This window comes from Sinohyriopsis cumingii, chromosome 10, assembly GCF_028554795.1.
Source record: "Sinohyriopsis cumingii isolate HCF-2022 chromosome 10, ASM2855479v2, whole genome shotgun sequence".
Taxonomy (NCBI): domain Eukaryota; kingdom Metazoa; phylum Mollusca; class Bivalvia; order Unionida; family Unionidae; genus Sinohyriopsis; species Sinohyriopsis cumingii.
Genome location: NC_142970.1, coordinates 36,936,751 through 36,961,000, shown reverse-complemented (window position 1 = coordinate 36,961,000; position 24,250 = coordinate 36,936,751). Strand labels below are relative to the sequence as shown.

Below are 24,250 nucleotides of genomic sequence, written 5' to 3'. Positions count from 1 at the left end.
TAGCAGTTACCTGTACTTGAAAGTCAAAGTAACCGAAGCGAACAACGGTGCCATAGACAATGATGATGTAGTAGCTCCCGTCAACAATTTCATGCATTCCTTGTTTAGCGAAGTGGACTTGTACTTGAATAACAAACTGGTCAGCAGCAGCATGGATACTTACCCTTACCGAGCCTACCTGGAGAATCTCTTGACGTACGGAAAAGAAGCCAAGAACACTCATCTGGATGCTTGCGTGGTATGGAAACCTGACAAAGCGAGTAAGTTCAATGGCCTTACACTTGCCGGAGATACTTCAAATCCAACGGGATTTGTAGAACGACGAGCGAAAACTCATCTAAGTCGTAGTTTAGAACTGATGGATCGCTTGCATTTGGACATGTGGTTACAAGAAAAGTATTTGCTGAACGGGGTGGATGTCCGCCTGAGACTGAATCGTAGCAGTGCCGCTTTCCATTTGATGACTAGTACTGCTGATGCCACTTACAAAACCATCATCGAAGAAGCCAGACTTTACGTGCGTCGTGTGAAAGTGTTACCTAAAGTAGGTAACGACATCAGTCAGACACTGAGCAGAACAACCGCCAAGTATCCCATACGACGCGTAGAAGTGAAAACGTTCACCATTGCCTCTGGACTCCGATCCAAGATCGAAGATCATCTTTTCCAAGGACAGTTACCCAAACGTTTGATTGTTGGCATCGTCAAGAATTCAGCTTTCAATGGTGACTATAAAGAAAATCCTTTTGAGTTTCAACATTACAGAGTGTCCAAGATCGAAGTCAGTCGCGATGGCAAGACCTTGTGTACCCGACCTTTCGAACCTGTCTTTAATATCGCCGATAAGACTAAGTCGAATTACTTGAGATCGTACTTGTCCCTGTACGAAGCCACGGGACAGTTAGGAACCAACACCAGTCACGGCATTACGTACGACGAATATGACGGAGGCTATGCTTTGTGGGCTTTTGATTTCACTCCTGACCAGGGCAGCGACGAGGGACATTTCCACCCTATAAAATCCGGCCAGATTCGTGTGGAACTTCAGTTTGCGGTTGGTCTACCAGACACGGTGAACGTCATCCTGTATGCAGAATTCGATAATACCATAGAAATCAACAGTTTGAGAGAAGTCATTCTAGATTACTAGAAGCCATGGAAGACTGTTATCCCTCTTTACAAAGTGGAGAAACTTTGGAGATGGAATGTGAGGAGACCGTGGAAGGAGAATCCCAAGACAAAGACGAAGAAGTTGTCATGATGAAGTCGAGATGGCCAGAACAAGAAGCCCATTTAGTCTCCTGTTTTGCCAAACACTTGGTCGACAAAATGACGGAATTGATCAAGAAAAATTGTTATGGATGTCAAAACGATCATCCCAGTCAAATTCAACACGATAAATGCCTGATGTTGAGTCAAGAAGAAAAATTGGACGAGTTTCTGGACGAAGCTTGGAGCCTCATCTCAAACAAAGACGTGTTGCACCAGTGGTATAAAGACTTGCGTGAACATTCTTGTCCACCATTAACCACTCAAGAGATCTATCGTATCGAAGCTCTCCTGAATCAGAGTGAGGAAACAGAACGAATAACCGTTTATTCGTCAGACATTTTCAAGCAAAAAGTCAGGATCGAATTGACGACTTATTATTACCTGTGAAGAAGAAGAAAACAAATCAATGGATACCTGGGAACTTTATTACCTTTTGAACCACAGTTCATATACGGCTTCTTGGAATCCTGTCGTCTGTGCTAAAGATGAACTCCCTCATCGCAAACCTAAAGACCATCAAGCTTACGTGATCAACACGGACGACAGTCATCTCCCAGGAACCCACTGGGTAGCCGTCTACTTTCCTCAAGAAGGATGTGTGGAATATTTCGATTCGTACGGATTGCCCCCTTTGGAAGACGATATCATCGACTTTATGAGAAGAAATGCTCAAACCACCCGATTCAATAACGTGAAATTACAAGGCACAGATTCCTTGGTGTGTGGACAGTACTGTGTGTATTTTCTGCATCATCGCAGCCTGGGCTATTCCTTAGAACATTTAGTGACTCATTTCGATCCTCGTTCTTCTGCTAGAAACGATGTGAAAGTAGATCGATGGTTTTGCGACCATTATGCTTATCTTTTGTCTCAAGCTAGGAAACGTAGTGTCCATCAATGGCCAAATGATTTCCAACAGTGGAAATCACAATTTCATTCACAACGTTGTCAGCCCTGTTTAAAGTAGATTGTGCATTGAGAAAACAAATGTTTGTGATTTGAAAAAAATGTTTGATGTTATAGTGTTGGATTATTGTTAAAAAATGTTAGAGTTGTTGTTGTTTAGTGTTAAGTGATTTTTGAATAAAAAATGTTGTGTTTTGAAAAAAATGTCTTTGTCTTTTGTTTAGCTAGAAGAATGTTGGATTGATGCTCTTTGATTTCTTACTATCCCTCTCATGACACTCACTAAACGTTGCGGCTCGAAAACCGTGTGGGGGATGTTTTCCTTCACGTCCGCGCTTTGACTTTAAGAACCGGGGTTGTTTCCAGTCTAGCCATCCATTGTCGACTCATCCTCCTAAGAAGATGTGCTCCAGACTAGCTAAGCTCAACGAAGCCTACGTGAATTTGCATAGGGTCAGACACAATCTGATACCGAAGCCAGAAGAAATAGAGAATGTGAGAATGTTAAAAATCACTGAAGACCTGATAGAAGAACTCTTCAGAGAAGAAATGAACAGGGAAAAAGAAGAATGGACAGAGAAGTACAGACTTCAGAGACAGCAGCAACAGCAGCAACAGCAGCAGCAACCTGAAGCTGACAGAGGCTTTGTCGATTGTCGTATCGACACCAAAGAGTTCTTCTTCTCTTTCCGAAGAAGCAGACCTATCGCCAGAAAGTCTATCCTCAGAGGACATCGCATTCTTAGAAACTAAAAAAGAATGCCATAGCAAAACAAAAAACAGCCCTTTTCAGGGCTACCCAATACTCTAGAAAAGAAATAACGATCGATTTGCCAATGTGTGTAGGTAGAGTAGTGTGAAAATAAACACTAACTCTTTCTTAAAAAATGTGAGGGTATGTGTTTGTGTGTTTGTGTGTTTGTAAGTGATAAAGTAGGTTGGTGTGGATAGTAGATTAAAATGATGTTTGGTTTTTTTTGGGGCTGTTTGAGGTGTATATTTGGGGTTAGATTGGATTGCCTTGTGTATGTGGATAGTCTATTGAAGTGATTTATAAAAAATTTTAAATAGTAATGGGTAGCATAAAAAGTGAGTGAGTGTTTCTTTTAGGTCCGCGCGTTGTTGTTTTTTTTTTTGGTCATGATCTAGGTAAGATGAATTTTATGTTATTAGGGGGATGTTTTCCTTCACGTCCGTGCTTTCACTATAAATTGAAACTCGTTCGGCAGTCCAGCTACCCTTGTTGATTGATCAACACCAAAAAATGAACACGAGACTGGAGAAACTGTTGGAGCTTCATGTGCATCTGGAATATGCCAGGCGCATATTAAATGAACTGGCCGCGGAAGCCATTGTCGAGGAGGGAAGGATAAGAGAGGAGGAAAGAAGAAACAAAGAAGAGGAGGAGAGAAGATATAAAGAAGAAGAAGAAAGAAGATATAAAGAGGAAAGAAGAAACAAAGAAGAGGAGGAGGAAAAGGAGAGAAGAAATTTCAAAATCCCAGAGAGCGAAAATTGGGATTCTGAAGCGACATATCCTGCCTCTGCTCTCTCCCCCCAAAAGGTAAAAAGTAACTGGGGGATAAGATGTGTATGTGGCGCCAGGCCTGGAAGGTGCCACCATTAACCAGGTGTCCATGAAGTTCCAAACAAAACAGCCCTTTTCAGGGCTACCCAATACTCTAGAAAAGAAATAACGATCAATTTGCCAATGTGTGTAAGTAGAGTAGTGTGAAAATAAACACTAACTCTTTATTAATAGTGGAAGTGTATGTGTTTGTGTGTTTGTGTTTGTAACTAATAAAGTAAGTTAGTGTGAATAGTAGATTATGGGTTTACTTATTGTTTCTTAGCGTATGTGAAGAGTATAGTTTGGGTTATATGAAATGAGAAAGTGGGGATGTTTTCCTTCACGTCCGCGCGTTGTTCGGTCATGATCTAGGTAAGATCCATTTTATGTTTTTAGGGGGATGTTTTCCTTCACGTTCGCGCTTTCACTATAAGAACCCACAGTGTTAGTTGTTCAAACCATTCTGCAAAGAATAAAAAGAAGATGGCGTCAAACCAAATGGACAAAATACAAACCTTGCAAGACGTTTTAGACAACTTAGGAATAATGGAACAGATGCTAATAAGACTCGTTGAAGACCATTATTCCTATAGTCCCCATCGTGTAAAGATGGAAATTAACAACTTAAGAAAAGCAAAGGACAAGATTAGTGGTGTGATGAAGGAAATAAAGGAGGAGAAGGAGGATGAAGAGGAAAAGATAAGAATAAGAACATGGAACGAAAAAATTGAAAAAGAAGAAGAAAATGAGAAGAGGAAGAAAGAAGAAGAGGAGGAAGAGAAGAAAGAAGAGGAGGAGAAAAAAAAGAAGAGAAAGAGTGTTGGAGATAAAATAAGAAGTTGGTGGAGGAAAAGAAGAAATTAGAAGCAGAAGAAAACCCAAAGGCCGTTTTCAGGGCCCCCATATTTCTCGAAAAGAGATAGCCTTTCCATTGCCTACCCTTTTTTAAATAATTTAAAAAAAAAAAAATCCCATGTTAAATTCCCTTTGTCTGTAGATTGTCCCACGATTTATTCCCATGTTAAATTCCCCTTGTACGTAGAGTGTCCCACGATTTTTCGCCATGTTAAATTTCCATTGTACGTAGAGTGTCCCAAGGGGTTCTGTAATGCTAATTCCCATTGTACGTAGGGTATCCCCCTTCACTACTTATATATATATATATATATATATATATATATATATATATATATATATATATATATATATATATATATATATATATATATATATATATATATATATATATATATATATATATATATATATGTGTGTGTGTGTGTGTGTGTGTGTATGTATGTATATATATATATATATATATATATATATATATATATATATATATATATATATATATATATATATATTGTGATTTGGATTTTTAACGTTACTTTAAAAAAAAAAACTTTCAGTCATACGCAATGATGACTGCAGTGTGGCAGTTTATGGTGATGTCTAGCACTGGGACATCATGCCGAAGACATGTGGCATCATGCCCCACCCAGTCACATTTTCCTGATACCAGGCCGACCAGTCCTAATACTAACCTCTTAATTCTGAGAGCCAAGAGAGGCAGCTGCTAGTATTATATTTGGATGACTTGGCCGGGGTTCGAACCCACGACCTCCCGCATTTGCATCGGATGCTCTAACCACTTAGGCCTCCGGATCGGTCTTCTTGTATAGAGAGTTATTGATGAGTAAATTTATGGCATAACTTACTCCGTTGTTATCATTAAAGTTTTCTCTAATGTTATCTTCGAATTGTTCTCTCGAGCAAAGACCTCGAGCCAGTAAACCAATTTTTTGTTTCATTTTAACATTGGAAATATTTGAAAATATTTAATTTAAATCACATAATGAACCCAGTCAATATTCATTTCTGAATATGCATTTTTATATTAATACATATAATAGCACATCCATGTAACCAATGCTTCCAAAGTTATTTCAAGTCAGCATTATATTTTGTGCTCTAGAATGGTATTAAATTCAGTAAATTGGCAAATGACGTTAAAAAAAACTCAAGATATACCAAAGTCAATAGATAATCAAAATAAAAATCACACACACAAACACACACACACACACACACACTACAATTAAGCACGATTTGCACGAGAATTCAGTATATACTTCGTGCCAATTTATTTGCATTAAAGCTCGATAGTGTTGATGCTAGCCTGACTTATTAAAAGTTAATTTTTATAGTTTTTGTTGGAACATTGGAAAGTTAGTTTGGTTGTAAAATCTAAATCTAATATGTCAATTTTGTTTTGAATTCGTCGGGAAATTTGCTATTAACTATCAGGTATAAATTTAATCAACGTTTTACAGTCTCTTACTATGCTTGCGAAAACAGGTGTGTGTGTGTGTGTGTGTGTGTGTGTGTGTGTGTGTGTGTTTCATTGTTTATCTTCAAATGTTTAAACGTTCTATGCCCAAATATATATATGTAAATATAAATACGATAGGGGACCAGTCTACAATTAGTATAGACTGGTATCTGAAAAAGTAAACCAGTCTGTTGTGAGATTGGATGCCGTTAGATTATATAATCGACTTCGCTCGGTAAGCAGTCTAGCCATAGAAAGTACTCGAATTTGTCATCTGCGTCTTTTTGTAAGCCGAGATGTCTCTTAGGTTAAGAGCTTGTTTTAGATGTATGAAAGGTAAGTTATACATGGACTTTATTTGGGTTATTTGAGTATCTTGAATATATATGTATGTTGATGTTCACCCCACTTTTATCAAAGATTTAACTGAATGATGGTGATAGTTGCTGTGTTGCATCAGTTAAACAATACGGTTTACTACGACTCTTTCTGAAACCAGACTGTCATATGCAGCTTTGTGGATGGGGTGTTTTTTTAAATGCTGCTGATTGAGAGAGAGGGAAGGAGGAGTCCGCTATATTCTGTTTTTAACCTTAATAAATAGTAATTGTTTGCAAACCACGTGTTACGAAATAAATGTCATCATCCGGTGCGGAACGGAATACACAACGAACTAGAAAGAAATTGACCACAAAACGTAGTCACCAACGACGTTTAATAAATATTTATTTATTGTTAAACATGTTTACCATGGGGTCATCAGTTTTGATGGCATCACTAAAATACTCGTATTAACCTTTCAGCAATATACTCCATTCAGATGGTTCAGGGTCATTAAGTAGCATGTACCAACAAGGGACACAACTCCTACCGCACTAAAAAAAAAAAAAAACAGCCTCACTTAAATGTCCACGTTGACTGGCCTCTCAGGGGTGTTCTCTTATGCCGTTTCTTACGTTTATGTTCATGGGCTGTTTTAAGTTATGAACTTCATACATTAATCTCATATTGCAGTCACATTAAGCTCCAAAAACCTACTGGAATCGAGGATTCCGATTGTTTTTAAACTTTCAGAAACTTTATTTCCTTAGTACTAGCACGGGAGTATGACGTTTTATCAGTAAAGTATGCCAGAATCTCTTGACAACATGAAATCACCTTATCGATAATATAAATGAATACAAGGAGTCCAAAGGTGGCAACACCCGCTCGATTCAGCTGTTCTCATGCATCTTATATCACTTAGAATCGCAAGAAGACTGAAACACTACACATGTACTTCAAAAGACAGTGACGTACCAACGCATAACTCTCAGACGACCATGTCATGAATCCAATCTGGCAAATTAACCATTATTTTCACCATTATGGTCACAAACCCTTTTAGAATCCACCAGATGGAAGTAGCCCATTCTACCATGGGCTGAATAACATGATGAAAATAATTTCACAAGATAAAATGTTTAGCTTGCTTTTATTTCAGATTATATCATTTTATAATTTTATATAAATTTCCAAAACAGAAATATGTTGTTAAAGTTAGGATAGTAGAAATAACGGTTAATGACGTCATCACACTTCAGATATTAAAGACAGATGCTGGACCCAGTAGATTTAAAAAAGTGTTTGATCGACTTTCTAGAGGTTGCTGGTTGGTAAGATCATCTGTTGTTTGTACTGATGTTTTTCATAACAGAAAATAATCAGAGATCTTGGAAACACTTAATTACGCGTATTTGGACGCCAATTTTTGATCTGAGACACAGAAAATCACTGAGGTGGGAGTCCTCCATACGCATGTAATAGGTGTGCGGCAAAATTCAAAGACCTGCCAGTCCTGCTTCAGCCACCTGCTTTGTGGGAAAATGTGTTGATCAGCTAGCTGTGCCGATTTTTACAATGACAGAATTCAGTGACTGAAAGACCCCTTTATGTATATACATGTTGCCATTTTATAGGAGTACATAAACAAGAACATGATACAATAGCTGGGCAGCAAGTTCAAAGGCTTTGACTGGTGGCCGGGTGGGAAAATGTACTGATATTTACAGTGATTGAATTCAGAGGCAGAAAGATTCAGAGATGTACATCAAATAAACAACTTTAGCTTTCTTTATTGTGTTCATTTCCGAATGTAGCAGAATAAGCAGTGCACGTGACCTCAGAATCAAGACATGTTGAGACTTAGACAAAATGCCATTCGTAAGTGGGTGACAAGTCACCTAAAAATGTAAACTTCGCCTTGTTTTGTTAGGAAAGCAAAAACAACTTCACCCTGTGATTATTTAAGAGATACATTGACTGATCATTCCATGTTTTTTTTAAATGCCCCTCGCCTTATCCTGGTTATTTCTAGTGTTGTAGCGAAATGTATTCATCAAAGCATCAGTAGCTAGGCCTAGTTTTTATATCAATTACATTGACAAACAAACTCTTGTCCATTCACAAGCATTATGTTTTGATAGCTGATTGACCATTAACCCTTTTCCGAGTAAGGTAGCAATTATCAATTTCCTGCATGCTATCCTTTGATGATAAAACATACAAACTTGTATTTTAAGATCAGAATCGGTGATCTGGATATATAATAACTGCCTCTTATACACTATTTCATCATAAAATTAGTTTGAAACTGTAAGTGAACCAGTAGGCCTAATGGGAAATAATGGCAGACTTCGCTAAGTCTGTGATGTACCAGTTTGTTAGATTGTCTGTTTTCTTAAATCATTGGGGAAATATATTCAGAAAAAATAAACAAATCATTGAAGCCAAAGCTTAGGTATTGTTTTATTAAAGATTTAACTTTAAAATGCAAATTATGTAGGTCAGAAACGTATCGGACATTGCTGTGTTGTGGAATTCACGAAGTGCGCTTTAAGGTCTAAGCTGTTTTCTGATTTGTCACGTATTTGCGAAAATACAGGGAAAAAACAGCAAATCAGATAAAATTTATTTGCCTAAACTTACTACAAGTACATATACAACTAAATAAACCATAAATGATTATATTATGAAAACCTCTCCATCTAAAAGTAGATGCACTCAAGTCTGTATTGATTCTGTAGGAAAGAAGGGACTGCAACTTTTGATGGTGGGACTCCTATTTTTACCAAAATGGGAGTCCTGGACTCCTAGTTTTAAAATCCTAGCGAGACCTCTGATAATAGTGAAGAAGAAAATATGATACTTCTATGAGGGATGTACTATTTATTCTGCTGATGATGATAATGATAATGATAGAGAGAATAAAAAACAGTAGGAAAGGAGGAAAGCTGATACTTTATACCACTGATTAACCATTGATGATGATGGTGATGTGTATGTGAGACAGAGATGAGGCTGCAACTATATGCATGTATCAATGTATATATGAATGTGCAGAGTGAGAGCATTTTATTTACTTTATTTAGAATTTTTGAAAATAGTAGTAATAAAATACTATAAATAACATTTTCATGATGCATTCATTATTCTGAGCAAAATCAACTAATCTGTTGATACTGTATTATTAAATTTCCCTAGGATTAAAAGGTAAAACAGATTCTGCACCGTGTTCGGTATGATTATTAGATCCTAATGCATATTTACTGCAGGGCAGAAACTGGTAGAATGTACTACTTCCATCTGGTGGATTCTTATAGAAAGGGTGTGTGACTGTAATGGTGAAAATAAAGATTAGTTTGCCAGATTGGATTCATGACATGGTCGTCCGAGAGTTATGTGTTGGTACGTCACTGTTTTTTGAATGATGTGTGTAGTTTTTCAGTCTTCTGAAGCGCTAAAAGACACGTGAGAAAAGCAAAATTGAGAGGAGGGTTGTGGTCACCGTTGCACTCCTAGTGTTCATTTATATTGCCAATAAGGTGATTTTATGTTGTCAGAGATTTTGCAGTACTTTATTGATAAAACGTCTGACTCCAGTGGTACTAGCTTCTGCTCAGCTTTAATTTTAACATAGGTTTGCAGCTCAATCAATTAACAGGGCATTTTATGTATAATTACCGTAAAGTGTTAGAACTTTGATTTTGATTGAGGGGTCATGTGTGTGCAAACCGGAATTTGATACTTAATATGCAAATGAAATCCCACCAAATGGAATACTGTCCTCTCATTGGTTAAAAGAAAATGACATCCTGCATTTTTTATAACTTATTTTCAGTTGGCCAATGAGAAGGCAGCGTTCTTGCATATTAAGTAGGCGCTATCATGGCCATATTGAGTAGTCGTGTGGAAAAAGGGCCTGGCATTCCTTAAAGAGACCATAGTAAGCAAAACTTCGGATACGCATACAAAGTCGAATGCCTGAGCTAAACATCTGTACCAGTTTTATTATGCTACATGAAAAGTAAATGTAGTTTGAAATATCAGCGTTTATTCTTAAATAGGTTGCATGAGAAAGGAGACAAGTGTCCTCTCTTGTAGCTATTATATAATGCATGTATGACAGGTAAATTGTAAGCAACAATATGAGCCCCTGTGCTGTAGTGTAGACTACACAGTTTAGTGTTGAGTGTAGGTTGCAACTTAAAATTGTAAATATTCTTTTATGATGATTGATTTGAAAATTTTACTAAACAAAATGGGTCAAGAAAAAAGAAGAAAGCAGCTCTCAAACACCATTTGCTTGTTTTTCCATGCATTGTTATGTGCTAATATTGCGAATTTAAAACGGTGGAAGTTCAGATATTTTTGTCATAATTTTCTCATTCTCTGAATAAAGGCCCTATAAATGAGAATGTTCCTTCACGAAAAGTCTTATGGTGAAGCAACATTTATGCGGTTATCTCTCCATATTAAAATTTTGTGTTTTTAGCTCATTTGCCCCAAACTAACCCAAAAAGCAGCTTAAAATTGCTATAATTATAATATATCAAAAAAAGCATGCTGGGTATGTTACCACTTTTTGGCACCAAATTAAATCAGTCTTAAACAGCATTAAGTAGATGTGGTTTGAAAAAAATCATAAAAAATACAATTTCTGACATATTTTCTTAAAATAAGCTTTTATATGCTTCTTTCAAGGAGAATTACATGTGTGCAAATTTTGATTGAGTTACCTTTCAAATAAAAAAAATGATAAGTTATGCTACATTAAGGACCAAAACCAGTTTGGCCCAGGACAATTTGGCCCAAATGGTACATTTGGTCAGGACGATTGGACTGGGATGTTTCAGCCACATACAGCCATAAAACCATTTGCATAAAGCTAATAATCTTCTTTTGCCTTTTTAATTTTTTTATTTGCATATTGAATCGACCTATTCCATGTTTGATTTCACCAATCTCTGTCTTGTTTGGCATTCTGCATAGGGGCTCGTATCATTGCTTAAAGTGTACCTGTCATACATGTACTAATATAATAAATTCAAGGGAGGACACTTCTGTCCTTTCTCGCGCAACCTATTCAAGAATAAACACTGATATTTCAAGTACATTTCGCATAGGATAAGAAATTTGGAACTGATGTTTAGCACAGGCATTTGGCTTTGTATGCGTGTCCAGAGTTTGGGGGGGGGGCCGAGTGGTCTAAAGCGCTTACCGTTATGGATCACTGCCATCTCACCTCTGTCTGCGTGGGTTTGAGTCGCGGGTTCGGCCTATGTTGGCATGTGAGAAAGCTCGCCAGTAGCTTCTCGTGGGTCGGTGGTTCTTTCCGGGGATTTCCCAGGTTCTTCCTCCACCATTAATACTGGCCGCCATGTATAGCCTATCTTGTGCTGAAAAATGGTGTTAAACCCTACAACAACAACAACACCAGAGTTTGGCTTACTATTGTACCTTTAAGGACACCAGACCATTTTCTCATGCTACCACTTGATACCACTGGTGAAATTGAAGACTTGCACTTGCAGGTTTTTATTAATCATCTAATTTGTTTTCGGAAAGGATGACCATTCTGCCAATCAGGTGCAGTATTGTGGAGTTCAAAGTGAAGATGATGGCATACAAGCAGTCACAGGAAACACCTTTTAAAATTCTTGGAACACTGTTAGTGTTCACTCCACCTTCTCTTAGTCTGTTATGTAAACTGTTAGAAATCCTGTTTGTTATAAGCCCATCCAATGTTGATTGTGAACAAGCATTTAGTTAAGAAATTTAAGACGATTAAAGAATTCACGAGAGTCTTTATTAATTATTTATAAGGAACAACTGTTGGATGAGAGACTGAGGTCTTCCGTCCAGATGCAGCTATCAACTCTTACCTTAGCGCTGGTTCTGTGGCATATATGTGTACATACAAACTTGTAAATTTGTGGTTAGAGCGTCTGCCTCAGAAGCAGGTTGTGGGTTTGAACCCCGGCCGAGTCATACCAGAGATTTCCAAAAAAGGTACTAACAGCTGCCTTGCTAGGCGCTCAGCATTAAGAAAGAGGTTAGTGTTAGGACTGGTTGGCCTGGTGTCAGGATAATGTGACTGGGTGGGACATGTCTGTGGCATGATGCCCCAGTGCTAGACATCACTATAAACTGCCACACTGCAGACATCATAGTAATATGACTGAAAAATTGTTAAAGCTATGTTAAAAATCCTAATCACACACACTTCTAAATTTAATAGTTAAGATGACTGATTTGTACTACATAAAATATATACTTCAGATGCCTTGGAAACGCTTAATAACACGTATTTGGATGCAATTTTTTTTATCTGGGATGCAGAAAATCGCTTATTAGGAGTCCTCCTTACGCATGCAATTGCTGGACGACAAATTCATGGGCTTGCCGGTCCTGTTTCAACCACTTGCTGAGTGGGAAAATATGTTTATCAATTGATCATTTTAGCTGTGCTGATATTTACAATGAGAAAATTAACTGGATGAATGACCCCCAGAAGTCATATTGTCGTTGTAAGAGTACATCAAAAGAACATCACCCAACAGCTTGGCGGCAAGTTTAAAGACTTAACTAGCGACTGAATGGTGGGAAAATGTGCTGATATTTACAGCGACTGAATTCAGAGGTAGAAAGACCCAGTGATGTAGATGGGTATAAGAGTACATCAAATGAACAAATTTTAACTTTCATTATTGTGTTCATTTCCAGGTGTAGCCGAATAAGCAGTGCATGTGACCTTGAAATCAAGACATGTTGAGAGCTAGACAAAATGCTGTTTGCAAACTTGGATAACTATTTTGGGGTTAAACAGCAAATTGATGAAGATTGTAATGAGATGTAGCAGAGTGCTAAAGTTGTTACAACTGATAGTTTGCATGGAACTCTATCTGGTACATGGTTCCTATCTTAATGCTTGGAATAAGACCTTTTTTTGGTCTGACATAATTCACTCTCACTCTAATGGACAAGCAGTTATATGTCGGTGGAGTAAAGAATTTGGGAAATTAAACTCAATGGTAACCACTGGTTCTGCTTATCTGGAAATTTAGCCACTTCAGGTATGCCCAATATGCTTCTGGTAAAGGACTGCAACGTTTGCTGGTGGGAATCTTTTCCCAAAATAGGAGTCCTGAACTCCTAGTTTTAAAATCCTAGTGAGACTTCTGTACTTCTAGTGAAAACTTTCAGCTTCAGCATGGTTTAGTGGTCACACAACTTTCGGTCATCCACGAGAGAGCAGCAAAATCCAAACCAAACTAGTCCCTCCTCAAAGAAACACGTGGTTATTAATTTGTTTTGTAAAAGAAGTAAATGCTTAGGTTATTGTCCAAGGCTGGAGAGGAGCATGATTCTCATGTGATAGGCTGAAAGAATTGCAGAACTGAGCAGGGCTTCCGATAACACACAAATGTACGTCCCTGATGCAATAAAAGAAAAAATGAGGCATTAAAAACCCAGCCTAAAAGTCCCATTGGACGCAATAAAAATTCCTGGACAAATCGATTTCCAGCTTGTAGATAATATAGAACTTTCACAAAACAGAGGTCAAAAGGATATTTTACACGGTCTGTTGAGGTCATGCTCGTTAATTATGCATTGTGTTCATGTCAGATTGTAGTCAAATAAGTTTAGTGCACATGATCTCAAAAGGATGACGTGCTAAGGATTCAAATGAAATTAGAAGATAAACCCTAAATCTTAATACATTTGTTGCTTTCACGTTGAGACCTGGACAAAATGTTGTTTGCAAATCTGGAAAGTATTTTGGGGTTAAACACATACATGCCAGCCATTATGCTTTTGTCGTAATCATTATGCCTTTTTTCAGCAAATTACGTTTTATGTATATGGATTATGCTGTTTTGGTAAATTCAAAAATAAAATAAGTAAAAATCAGTCAAAAGCTATGATTATCATTTTTAGTATAATCTCTTTAGTTCCACTCATATAAATTTGAGAATCTGCTTTAAAAAACATCACTGCTGAATAAGAATTTTCCTTGTTTTCTATTTATAGCAACTGTATATAACCCATTTTATATTTTAAAAAACATGGGTTTCATCAGCTTGAACTTAGCCTCACAGATCTATTATATTCGTAATAAAATTAGGTAGCAGACCAGTCTTTGGCTTTATAGAAAATGACACCAGATTATAAGCAAGACACTTTATGGTGTGACTTGTGTATGTTATTCAATGAAAACTGTTAGAGCAAATGGATCTTTGCAAACTTCAAAACATGTCAGATCAGAAAAAAAGGACAAATCAACACCATTTTACAAACTTTAAAAGAAGAATATGAAAGTAATGAAATACAGCACTTGGGATTGAGCACATGAATGCTTATTGCAAACTTTAGAATTAAATTCATGATCATCCTGTTCTGTAATTAAGATGCCTCGCCAGATATTTGTTTTGGAGGGCACAAGGAAATGAAGGGTCACAGGAATTTTGCCATTTGTTTCTTCTTTCAATGTCTTGGTAAATTTATTGATCTTAAATGGAATTCAGCTGAGTGAAAACATTAATATAGAAAAGAAAGTCAAATCTATTCTGTGATTCATTCTGGCTGTACTTAAACTTGGAGAATAGCATGGTTAAGCATTTGATAAAATTTTTAGTTGCAACAACACACTTGCAAGTGTTATTCACGACATCTGCCTTGTTTTCAGGTAGGCAACTGATTACACACCTCAGTACTTGAAATGATTGGTGATCTAACTTAAATTGACACATTGAGCCCAGGAACAAACATTCTATTGTAGTTGTATCAAAGAAGTTTTGCAAATACATGTACTTGTTTAAAACTATGGGTTTCCTGGCAAAAACCCCAAACAGCTGTCTCCCAACATGTTTCATTTGCAATGAAGGTTTTGTTTCACAAATACTGGCTGATGATAGCAATGATGACAGTGGCTTTAAAGATTTTTAGTATATTAGATTATTGTAGCTGTGAAAGTGTTAATGGAAATGCCAGGGAGTTACCTTGAACCCAAAAGTGATATTGAATATAATTCTAAAGTACATGTTGGACTCACACGGCACAAAGCAGTGGTTTTCAAAATTGAATGCAGAAAAGGTAAAATATGCCTTTTTAAGATGCAGGAAATTTCAAGTAGAGTGCAATTTCCATTTCTCAAACAATTTAGTCCTGAGGGATCTTGTGCTACAGACTACATAGCCCTTTAAGGGTTAAGATGAATAAATAACAATTTATAAAGAAATTAAAAGTAAGGATATTTATTTGATCAAAATACTTGTCTAAACAAGGAAATTATTGTATTGATGATCTTAAACCCCTAGTACAGCATTATGGAATAGATAAGAAAACTGGCAGAGCTCATGTTAGTTATTTATCTTTTGGAGACAAGATCTCCAAGAGACTGCCTCTGGAAAGTTGTACATAGCAACTATAAAGAACACTTTCCAACTTCTTAAAGCTGGCTAAGCTGGCTTTTATTATTTAATCCTTGTTTATTCCCAAATGTATTTGATGCAGATTTTATTTTCATTTTTTTTAACCAAACTTCTGTGTTTTTGGTGGAACAAAATCATAATTTTCAACACATTGGAAAGATGGATGTGTCAGCATCTCCGTTGTTTATAATTGGAGGATTTTTCTTTTGTTTTCCAACATCAATACAGGCCAGTTAATCATTAAGATCCTGAAACTAGTTTGGGTTGAGAGGGAATTTTGACGGGCAACTATACCACTACTTTGATGTGTAATTGCCTTTCACTCAGTAATATTAGCATGATTACCATAGTTTTGTAAAAGAAAAACAACAACAAAAACGGGGGTATAAGGTCACTTACATCAAAGTAAACTTCAACTCAGATTTATGGTATTAGCATAATTTTCAAAACATTGTTTCTGAAACAACATTATTGTATTTTAGATTTATCATTAAAGTTTAGTGCAGTGGTACCCAAGATTTGAATCCAAGTGATGTACTTCAATCAGCGAGTGTTCAAAACTACAATGTACATGCGGTGGCGCCATTATGTAAATACACTCACTAGCCTAATTCAAAATTGTGAGCATTTAATCAAACCCTATTGATTTTGTTCATTGTCTTGTCATACTGGGATTATATTTTAATGAGTTAAGTATTTGCAATTTTAAAGCAGAATAAAAACTTAATTACTGGTGCACTGATATAAAAAGTCAAATGCAATAATGCATAAACAAGAATCGAGTCAAAAGCTAGATGTAGTGTTTCAGCAACCCACAAATGCTTTTTATTGTTGTTCAACCAAGTTATGCGCGAATCTGAATTAGAAACAATTTAAAAAATCAAAGAAAATTTATAAATTTCTTGACTTTTCCAACAGATTTATACCATTTCTGTGTAATAATTGTACTTGTAAACCCCAAGAGAGTTGTATGATTAGTTTTTGCTAATGTAAGTTTGCCAAAATAAATGCATTTAGAACTTACTGCATGTATCTTTTGATGTCATCTTGGACTTTTAGGTCGACTTATACTTGGGTCATACACCTTTTAGTATTCATACCTATTCATTTTGGGCAGTCGTTTTTTACATGAGTATATACGGTAATTCTTATTTATCGGAGTGTATAGATCGCAGCATTCTAATTACTAATTATAACCCAACACCCAAACCCTGCCTACTTTGGCAACTCACCCCTCAGCTTTACTGGAAGGCCCTGAACATATGCCCACAACAACAAAAACAACTCATTAATTTACCTTTCAGACTGAGGCACACAAGGACTGCCGTCTTTTATTTTCTTGATGGCGGGACTTGTTGATGGTACACATTATTTTAAACAACAGTTTCCATCCTTTTATAAATCCCTTTTTTTAGATTTCCATGGGGAGAACAGGATAAAATTGGTTACTCTCCACAGTATTCTACAAGAGTGATTCTCAACTTCCCAAAAAATGTCAGAGCCCCCATATGCTAATAGTTGTATTTTTAGGCTTCCTTAGAATAACCCTGTGGCTCACAGGTTGGGAACCACTGTTCTACAATACAAAATTGGCATTTGTTTTCAGTGTCAGCTAGTCTCTGCTTAAGGATTGTTTCATTTTTTATAATTCTCATAATTATAAAATTCCTTAATATAATTTTTATAATTCTCATTTGCTTTCTGTTTTGTCTAGTATCTTTGCATCTCTACTGTTTCTGTCAGTTGTGGTTCTTTAGGTATATACTCTTGTGTCCTTTTCAGTTTCTTTCTTGTCAACAAGTTGGGTATTTTTTCTGCCCATCATTAACCTCAGAGAAGAAGGTCACAGTTTTTCCAGCTGTTTCAATACTATCTGCCACATTGACAGTTGTTGGAGAATATTTTTTTACTATTTATAACTTACTCATTATTCAGAATGACATACAAATCATTTTTATCACGCAGTATATGAACTGCTACCATTACACAATTTCTCAAAGCTTCTAGCAAGTGTTCATTCTTTGTAAATTCGTCAGAGCATGATTGAAGTCTTCAGGTGCTTCTGCATTACATCCACACTTTTGTGACTGTTGTGTACTTGTCTAATTCATACTGTAGAACACGTCTTAAGCCTTTACCTATGCTAATATGTAAGGTGCTATCATGCTTTGGTACTTATCGATGCTTTGACGATGATTGACCATAATTTTATAGCCCAGATCAAATGAATATTCACGTGAAATTAATCGATGGAAGGAATGGAGATCTGTGCAGAAATGTTGAACACAAGTCATGTATCCAGAATACAGCAGTTTAATCAATTGGATACAACACGATAAAAAAAGTACTGGACCAATTCCAGGATGCACCTCTATCAGAACAGAAATAAAAGAAGATAATTAACTCTTAAAAGTTCTTAAGTACTTAGCAGCTCCCTTTATATCGATAAAGCAGAATCCAGTGTTTCTAACTTTAATTGTCCTGAATGTCTTTCATAACCTGATAACTGGCAGGTGTTCAGTCTCCAGAATTGGCATATCTAGTGTGTTGGAGTCAACTTGAACCAGAACACGTGTTCCCTATTGCCTAATTATGCATACATCCAACTTTAGTTGCCTCTCTTTGTTACTCTCTGATTTTTATGTGGGATAAGCTATTTCCTGATAAAATAAATGCAGTTAACTCTTTGTTACTTTCTGAACAGAACATAACATTCCACTCCCAGGTGCACTCAGAATAGCCTATTTCATCATAGACACTCTGCTCCCAGCTGGCTTCAGGTCATAACCTAGCATCCAGTACAAATAATGTCATGTTTGGCAAAATACACTCAAGCTTCACTTTCCATAGACAGGAAAATTAATATATATCTCCAATAGGACTAATTACTATTACTAATTGATCAATAGCATAGTATACTCTTGCTGAACTGATTAACCCCTGGCACCGCGTTTATGGGGCAGGAGGTAGTAGCCTACTGCCAAGCTCTGTAGCATCAAGGTCATGGATGATACACTAAAGTGGGTGGTATTATAGAAAGGTAGACAGATGTAGCTCTACAATGATACCAAATAAGCTGGAAGTTCTAGTTGCACTACAAAATACAGAGGGAAAAACCTCATTTTTTGGACCTGATTTTTTCCACCCAAAATCTGCCCGTGGTCAGAATCTGATTTTGTGTCCAGATTTTAGACTTTTTGGTCTCAGATCTAAGGCAGACTGGTCTGAACTGCATACAGACAGATGAACCTTTGAATAAGATGGGCATTTGGAATAAAGAGTGGTCTCGATACAAAAATGATGGGTCTGTTCAGCAAAAAGACCCAACGAATTCCAACTTTTACCCTAATGCTCATGAGCAAGTGAAATAGCCAATAAAAATGATGTTTCTAACACGACTAGGCATTAGGTTAATGGAAAATCACTTGGAAGTCTATGTATTAGGATTTATTTAGAAATAGTCCACAAAATGTGTTTCCTACTCGCATTTCAGACGAAAATGACAAAAATCTCCAGGGGTTAATGAGAGTTGCACTATTTTAAATTAAATGTCAGATACAGGAACAATTATAGCTGATCAGTAAACAACCAATCAGCACACAACTGCTACTCAAATGTTAATGAAACCAATTCTTAGCTTAAAAGACTTAACATCCTAGTTAAACAAATAAATAAAATTTACTCCTTATACAACAGTATTGCTAAAAATTCTTTGCAGAAAAGCGTCCCACAAACCTAATAATGATCAATTTTTAACATACATGATTCATAATTATTTAAGACAAATCATTTCAAACAGCTTCAGACTCGAGCAAAGAAAAATAATGTATGACAGACACTGTACCTTAAAACATTGTGGCTTGCTCCTTTTTCCTTCTCCTTACACCCATGATTATAGGTCTCATAGACTCTCAACTTTATGTCATTTGGACAACGTTCATAAGGGTCTTACTTCCCATCCGTCCACCCCACACCTACCCAGGTCAAGACCATTTTGCCTTGCAAAAAACTGGACAGCCTGATTCTCTCATTAAGTCATTTCTAAAACAACATACTTTTCATGGAAAACACACCCCAAACCGCTAGATCTCAAGTTTATCTTAGCACCATAATTAACAGATGCCCCATCCAAGGCTGGGAAATTCTACATTCCCCTCTCCCCTCCATGTAAAGGTCTCTTCCAAGTTTCAACTTATGATGAATATTTCAACATGTACAGGGGCCCCGTGTGGCCGAGTGGTCTAAAGCACTCACCGTTCCGGATCACTGTCATCTCACCTCTGCCTGCGTGGGTTCGAGTCCAAGGCTCGGCTAGCATGGGTACGTGGGGAAAGCCTGCCAGTAGCTTCTTGTGGTTCGGTGGTTCTTCCCTGGGTTTTCCAGGGTTCTTCCTCCACCATTTATACTGGCGACCATGTATAGCCTATCTTGGACTAAATCAAATTCGGAACAAAATTCACTTATTCACTTTGTTGGATTTTCCCATTCTTATTTTCAAATGCTTGTGTCACCAAAGTATATTGTCAAAACGGGGGGGGGGGGGGTGTCATTTTTTAAAACATCTATTTTTTGCTTTCCAAAACAAATTTCTATTGATTTATCTATAAGTGTTAATTTTCACATTTTTATTCATGTTCTTTCAGTGATTCTTGGGAGGAACAATGTCCCATTTGCCCGTAGACTATGCTATGTTCACAAAGAGACTGACACGGTTCCACCCTCACACAAAGGACAAGTACTACCTGTTCTGTTCACAAAAGGGACACACTATGAGGTGGGCTACAGCATTGGCTCTGTCTTCGGAGGACGAATACGGAAATATTTAATTTCATCTTCACTTGTACAGAACAAGCTCCTCCCCTTCTATAAAACCTCCAGAGGGAGAGACATCTATGAAGAATATTTGGATGCTGCAGAAAGGAGTTTTCCTCAGTATGTTAAAGAAATTCGGGGTATGGCTGATGGAAGTGGAATGCCATTTGAGCATCTCTTTCTCATGAACTTTTCAAAAGAAGTATACAGTGTCCATTATTATGAAATGCAGGCAGAAGCTTCCAAGCAAGTTAATGGCTGTTCTACTGTACATATTAATAGACCTGATACAAAAATATTAGCACACAATGAAGATGCTGAACCAATGATTGCTCCAAATAGTTACATTGTCAGTGCCCATATTATTGACCAACAATCCAATGCTGGTACTGTTAAGTATACTGAGGAACACTTTACTGCTTTTTCCTATCCTGGATTTTTGCCAGGCTATGCATTTGGATTCAACAAGCATGGCATGATATTTACAATAAATGAACTTTGCCCTAAGAAAGCTAGCGTAGGTTCCTCACCAGTAAGCATAATCTGTAGGGCACTCCTGTCAGCATCCAGCATGGATGAAGTCATCCGCATAGCTCGTAACAAAGGCTATGGATCAGCTGATGGATTTAACATAAATGTTGCATCATTAAATTGCAAGGAGATGTGGTCTTTGGAGGTTGGACCAGGAAAACCAGAAAGCCGTCTGCAGCTGACAACTATACCAGAACAGGAAGAAGCATCCAAGGTCTGTCACTATTTCCATTTCAACCAGTACAAACATATAAAGGATGTTGCAGAACGCTCAGGTCTACAGAGTACAGTTGCACGTGCAAAACGTGCAGAAGAAATAGCACCACCTAAGACTGTGCAGGATGTCAAGTTCCTTCTTGGGGACACTGGAAACTGTAGTTATCCTTTATTCAGGCGTCCAAATGACATAGATGATTCAACCACGGCTTGTACAGCTGTGTTTGATATTACACAGAAGACCATGGAAATTTACACAGAAAATCCAGCTACAGACAGTTCACCTGTTCTCAAACTGCCATTGACATTTTAAAAGTAACCGATATTGTAAAGGAAACCTATACAGAAATCTAAGTACTGCCAGTTTCTGGAAATGTTACATTGCCATTCAGATTTTAAGGAAGTTAGATACCTTTAACAGATAAATGATGATTTTGAAGTTTTCCACATAAGTATATCTCGTTCTACAGACATGTAACAAAAGTTCATACAAAGGTTTAGCCAATTCAGGTGTCCCTGTCATGACTGGAGACAGTTTTGGTGGACTGGGATACAGAAACATTTTTAATAGGCCTCTGTGTGGTTTAATTCATTCTTAAATATTTGAATTTTAACAGTTTTAATTACATGTTTGTTGGTTGGTATTCGTTTTTTGTTATTCTGCTCACTTTATATAAGCATACATGTAAAAACATGTCTTTATTTTCAAAAAAAATTAAAAGTTGTAATGCCTTATACTGAGGTTGGTTGTGTGGACAGCTGTGCATACAGTAAGCAAGACCAGAGTGTACTTACATATTGCTGTGTGAAATTTAAGGCTATGTTATAATGATGCACATAGTAAGCAAGACCAGAGTGTACTTGCATATTGCTTTGTGAAATTTATGGCTATGTTATAATGATGCATGTAGGAAGACCAGGGTGTAATTACATCTTGTTATGCAAAATCACGTTGTAAAGGTAATTACAAAAGCAATTTCAAACTTGACTTGAGGTAAAGATTTCATAAGATGGTGCATTGAGATCAATTTCAGTATTTAAAAAAAACTGTGTACAAAACATTTAAAAATAAAAATTAAAGTATTTTACGGGTACTGTGGGGCATTTTCATGTTCAGTGTATTCACTGTGAGAATTATTTTATCATTTTCATTTTTACTATGGAGTTTCTTAATGATCACATTCATTATACAGTTAAGAGATGAATAATTAGACAGTTTTATATATGCATATATTGTTACACTATATAATATGATCCATTCAAATGATTTATGTTAGATTAATATCACTTTACATTTGAACGATGCCACTTAATTAAAAAATTTCATTTGCATACATGCCAGCCATTACGGTTTTTTGCATCAAATTACATTTTCCTGCAGACTGTATATGGTTTACACCCTTTTGGCTACATTAAAAAATAAAATTAAAGCAATAAAAACTTGTTTTAGCCAATTTTATTATCATGTCTTTAATTCCTCTCATATAAATTCATGAATATTCTTATAAAAGGTGAGTGCTACATAAGAATAGCTTAAAGTACTTTTCTGTATTTGCTTTTTGTAGCAACTGTAATTGACCTGCTTTCGAGAAAACAGACGGGTTTCTGCTCAAGTGAACTTTGTCTGACATATCCATTTTGTTGTTAAAGCTAGCTAGCTAATGAACCAGTAATTATTTTTAAAGAAAATGGTGCCAGATGTTAAGTGAAACACTTTTACAGTGTGACTTGTGGATGTTATATGACGGAAAATGTTTGAGCAGATAGATCTTTTCAAACTTTGAAACACGTCAGATCAGAAAAAGTGACAAATCAACACCGCTTTACAAAATTTAGAAGAATACAGCACTATGAGCACCTGACCATGATCATTGCAAAAGTCCAGTTCACAATCATTCAGCAAGAGTTACACATTTAGACTTGTTGAGTGCTGAATATACATTAATTTTTCAGTATATTTTGTGTTTGTATTCTGGATCTAGATTGCCTGTAATGTTGGCTTGGTGTTTGAAGTTAAGGCATCTGGACAGAAGCACAGATCTTTATTGAAGAATCATGTGCCAGAAAAGACAGCAAATGCTTCTGAAATGTTAAATTGACAGTGTTTAACATGTGTTCATGAAATTTGCAACATAATAAAATCGGGGATTTGAAGGCTTGATTCATGTTTTCATATACCTACCATTATGTTGGATCATATATTCTTTTGATCTGCCATTTACCAATTTGGTTTCTGCACACTAACTGAATATATGATCTCTAGTTTCTTAATAATTTTGGATGGCTTGCACTTGGGTTAAAGAAGAACCCTATCTGGACTAAAATCACAATGGTTCAAGGTCACTGTGGCTGAATGAATGGATTGCACCATTTAAAGTTATGTTTTGTGGATGGCTTGCATTTGAGGTTAGGAAAATCATATCGATTTCAATGTCAAAGGGTCATAGTAACACAGTCCATAACACAAAGAAGGAAAATGGTTTCCATACAGTAACCTAGTTTTCTGTCACCTATGGCTACCAAACTTCATGGATGGCTTGCACTTGCTGTAAGAAAGATCCAGATTGATATTAATGTCAGTAATAGATTACCTGTCACTATTTTATAGCTTACTCATTCCACAAAGGTAAAACCCTTGTCTATGAAAGATGTACCATCCCCCATTCTAAAATGCTTTAGGACATTTGTATCAACCCAGTCCGACTCAGTGATGGTTTCCTGTATCTAGACCAGATATTCAGATTTCTTGAACATTGTCCATGAGTTCTTAATTGTCAAAAGGTTGGTTTTGATAGTCCAGTGATAATATTTCAATGTTTTATGCATGATGGCCCTCCTACCCTCCCTCTCATTGAT

The 24,250-nt window shown here is 36.6% G+C and overlaps 1 protein-coding gene across 1 annotated transcript; it reads left to right on the top strand.

Annotated features, from left to right (window-relative positions):
* Positions 1 to 6,284: 6,284 nt before the first annotated feature.
* LOC149789879 (beta-alanyl-dopamine/carcinine hydrolase-like) lies at positions 6,285 to 22,847 on the top strand. Its single transcript, XM_089971881.1, has 2 exons — positions 6,285 to 6,419; positions 20,479 to 22,847. Exons 1-2 carry the CDS (start codon positions 6,380 to 6,382, stop codon positions 21,705 to 21,707), a joined length of 1,269 nt encoding a protein of 422 aa, XP_089828007.1. The 5' UTR covers positions 6,285 to 6,379; the 3' UTR covers positions 21,708 to 22,847.
* Positions 22,848 to 24,250: the final 1,403 nt, after the last annotated feature.

Bases quoted from the DNA above. Each gene is read 5' to 3' on its own strand.
- LOC149789879 (XM_089971881.1), top strand. From the start codon at position 6,380: ATGTCTCTTAGGTTAAGAGCTTGTTTTAGATGTATGAAAG. The intron at 6,420-20,478 runs GTAAGTTATACA...ATGTTCTTTCAG, and splicing joins TTGTTTTAGATGTATGAAAG to TGATTCTTGGGAGGAACAAT.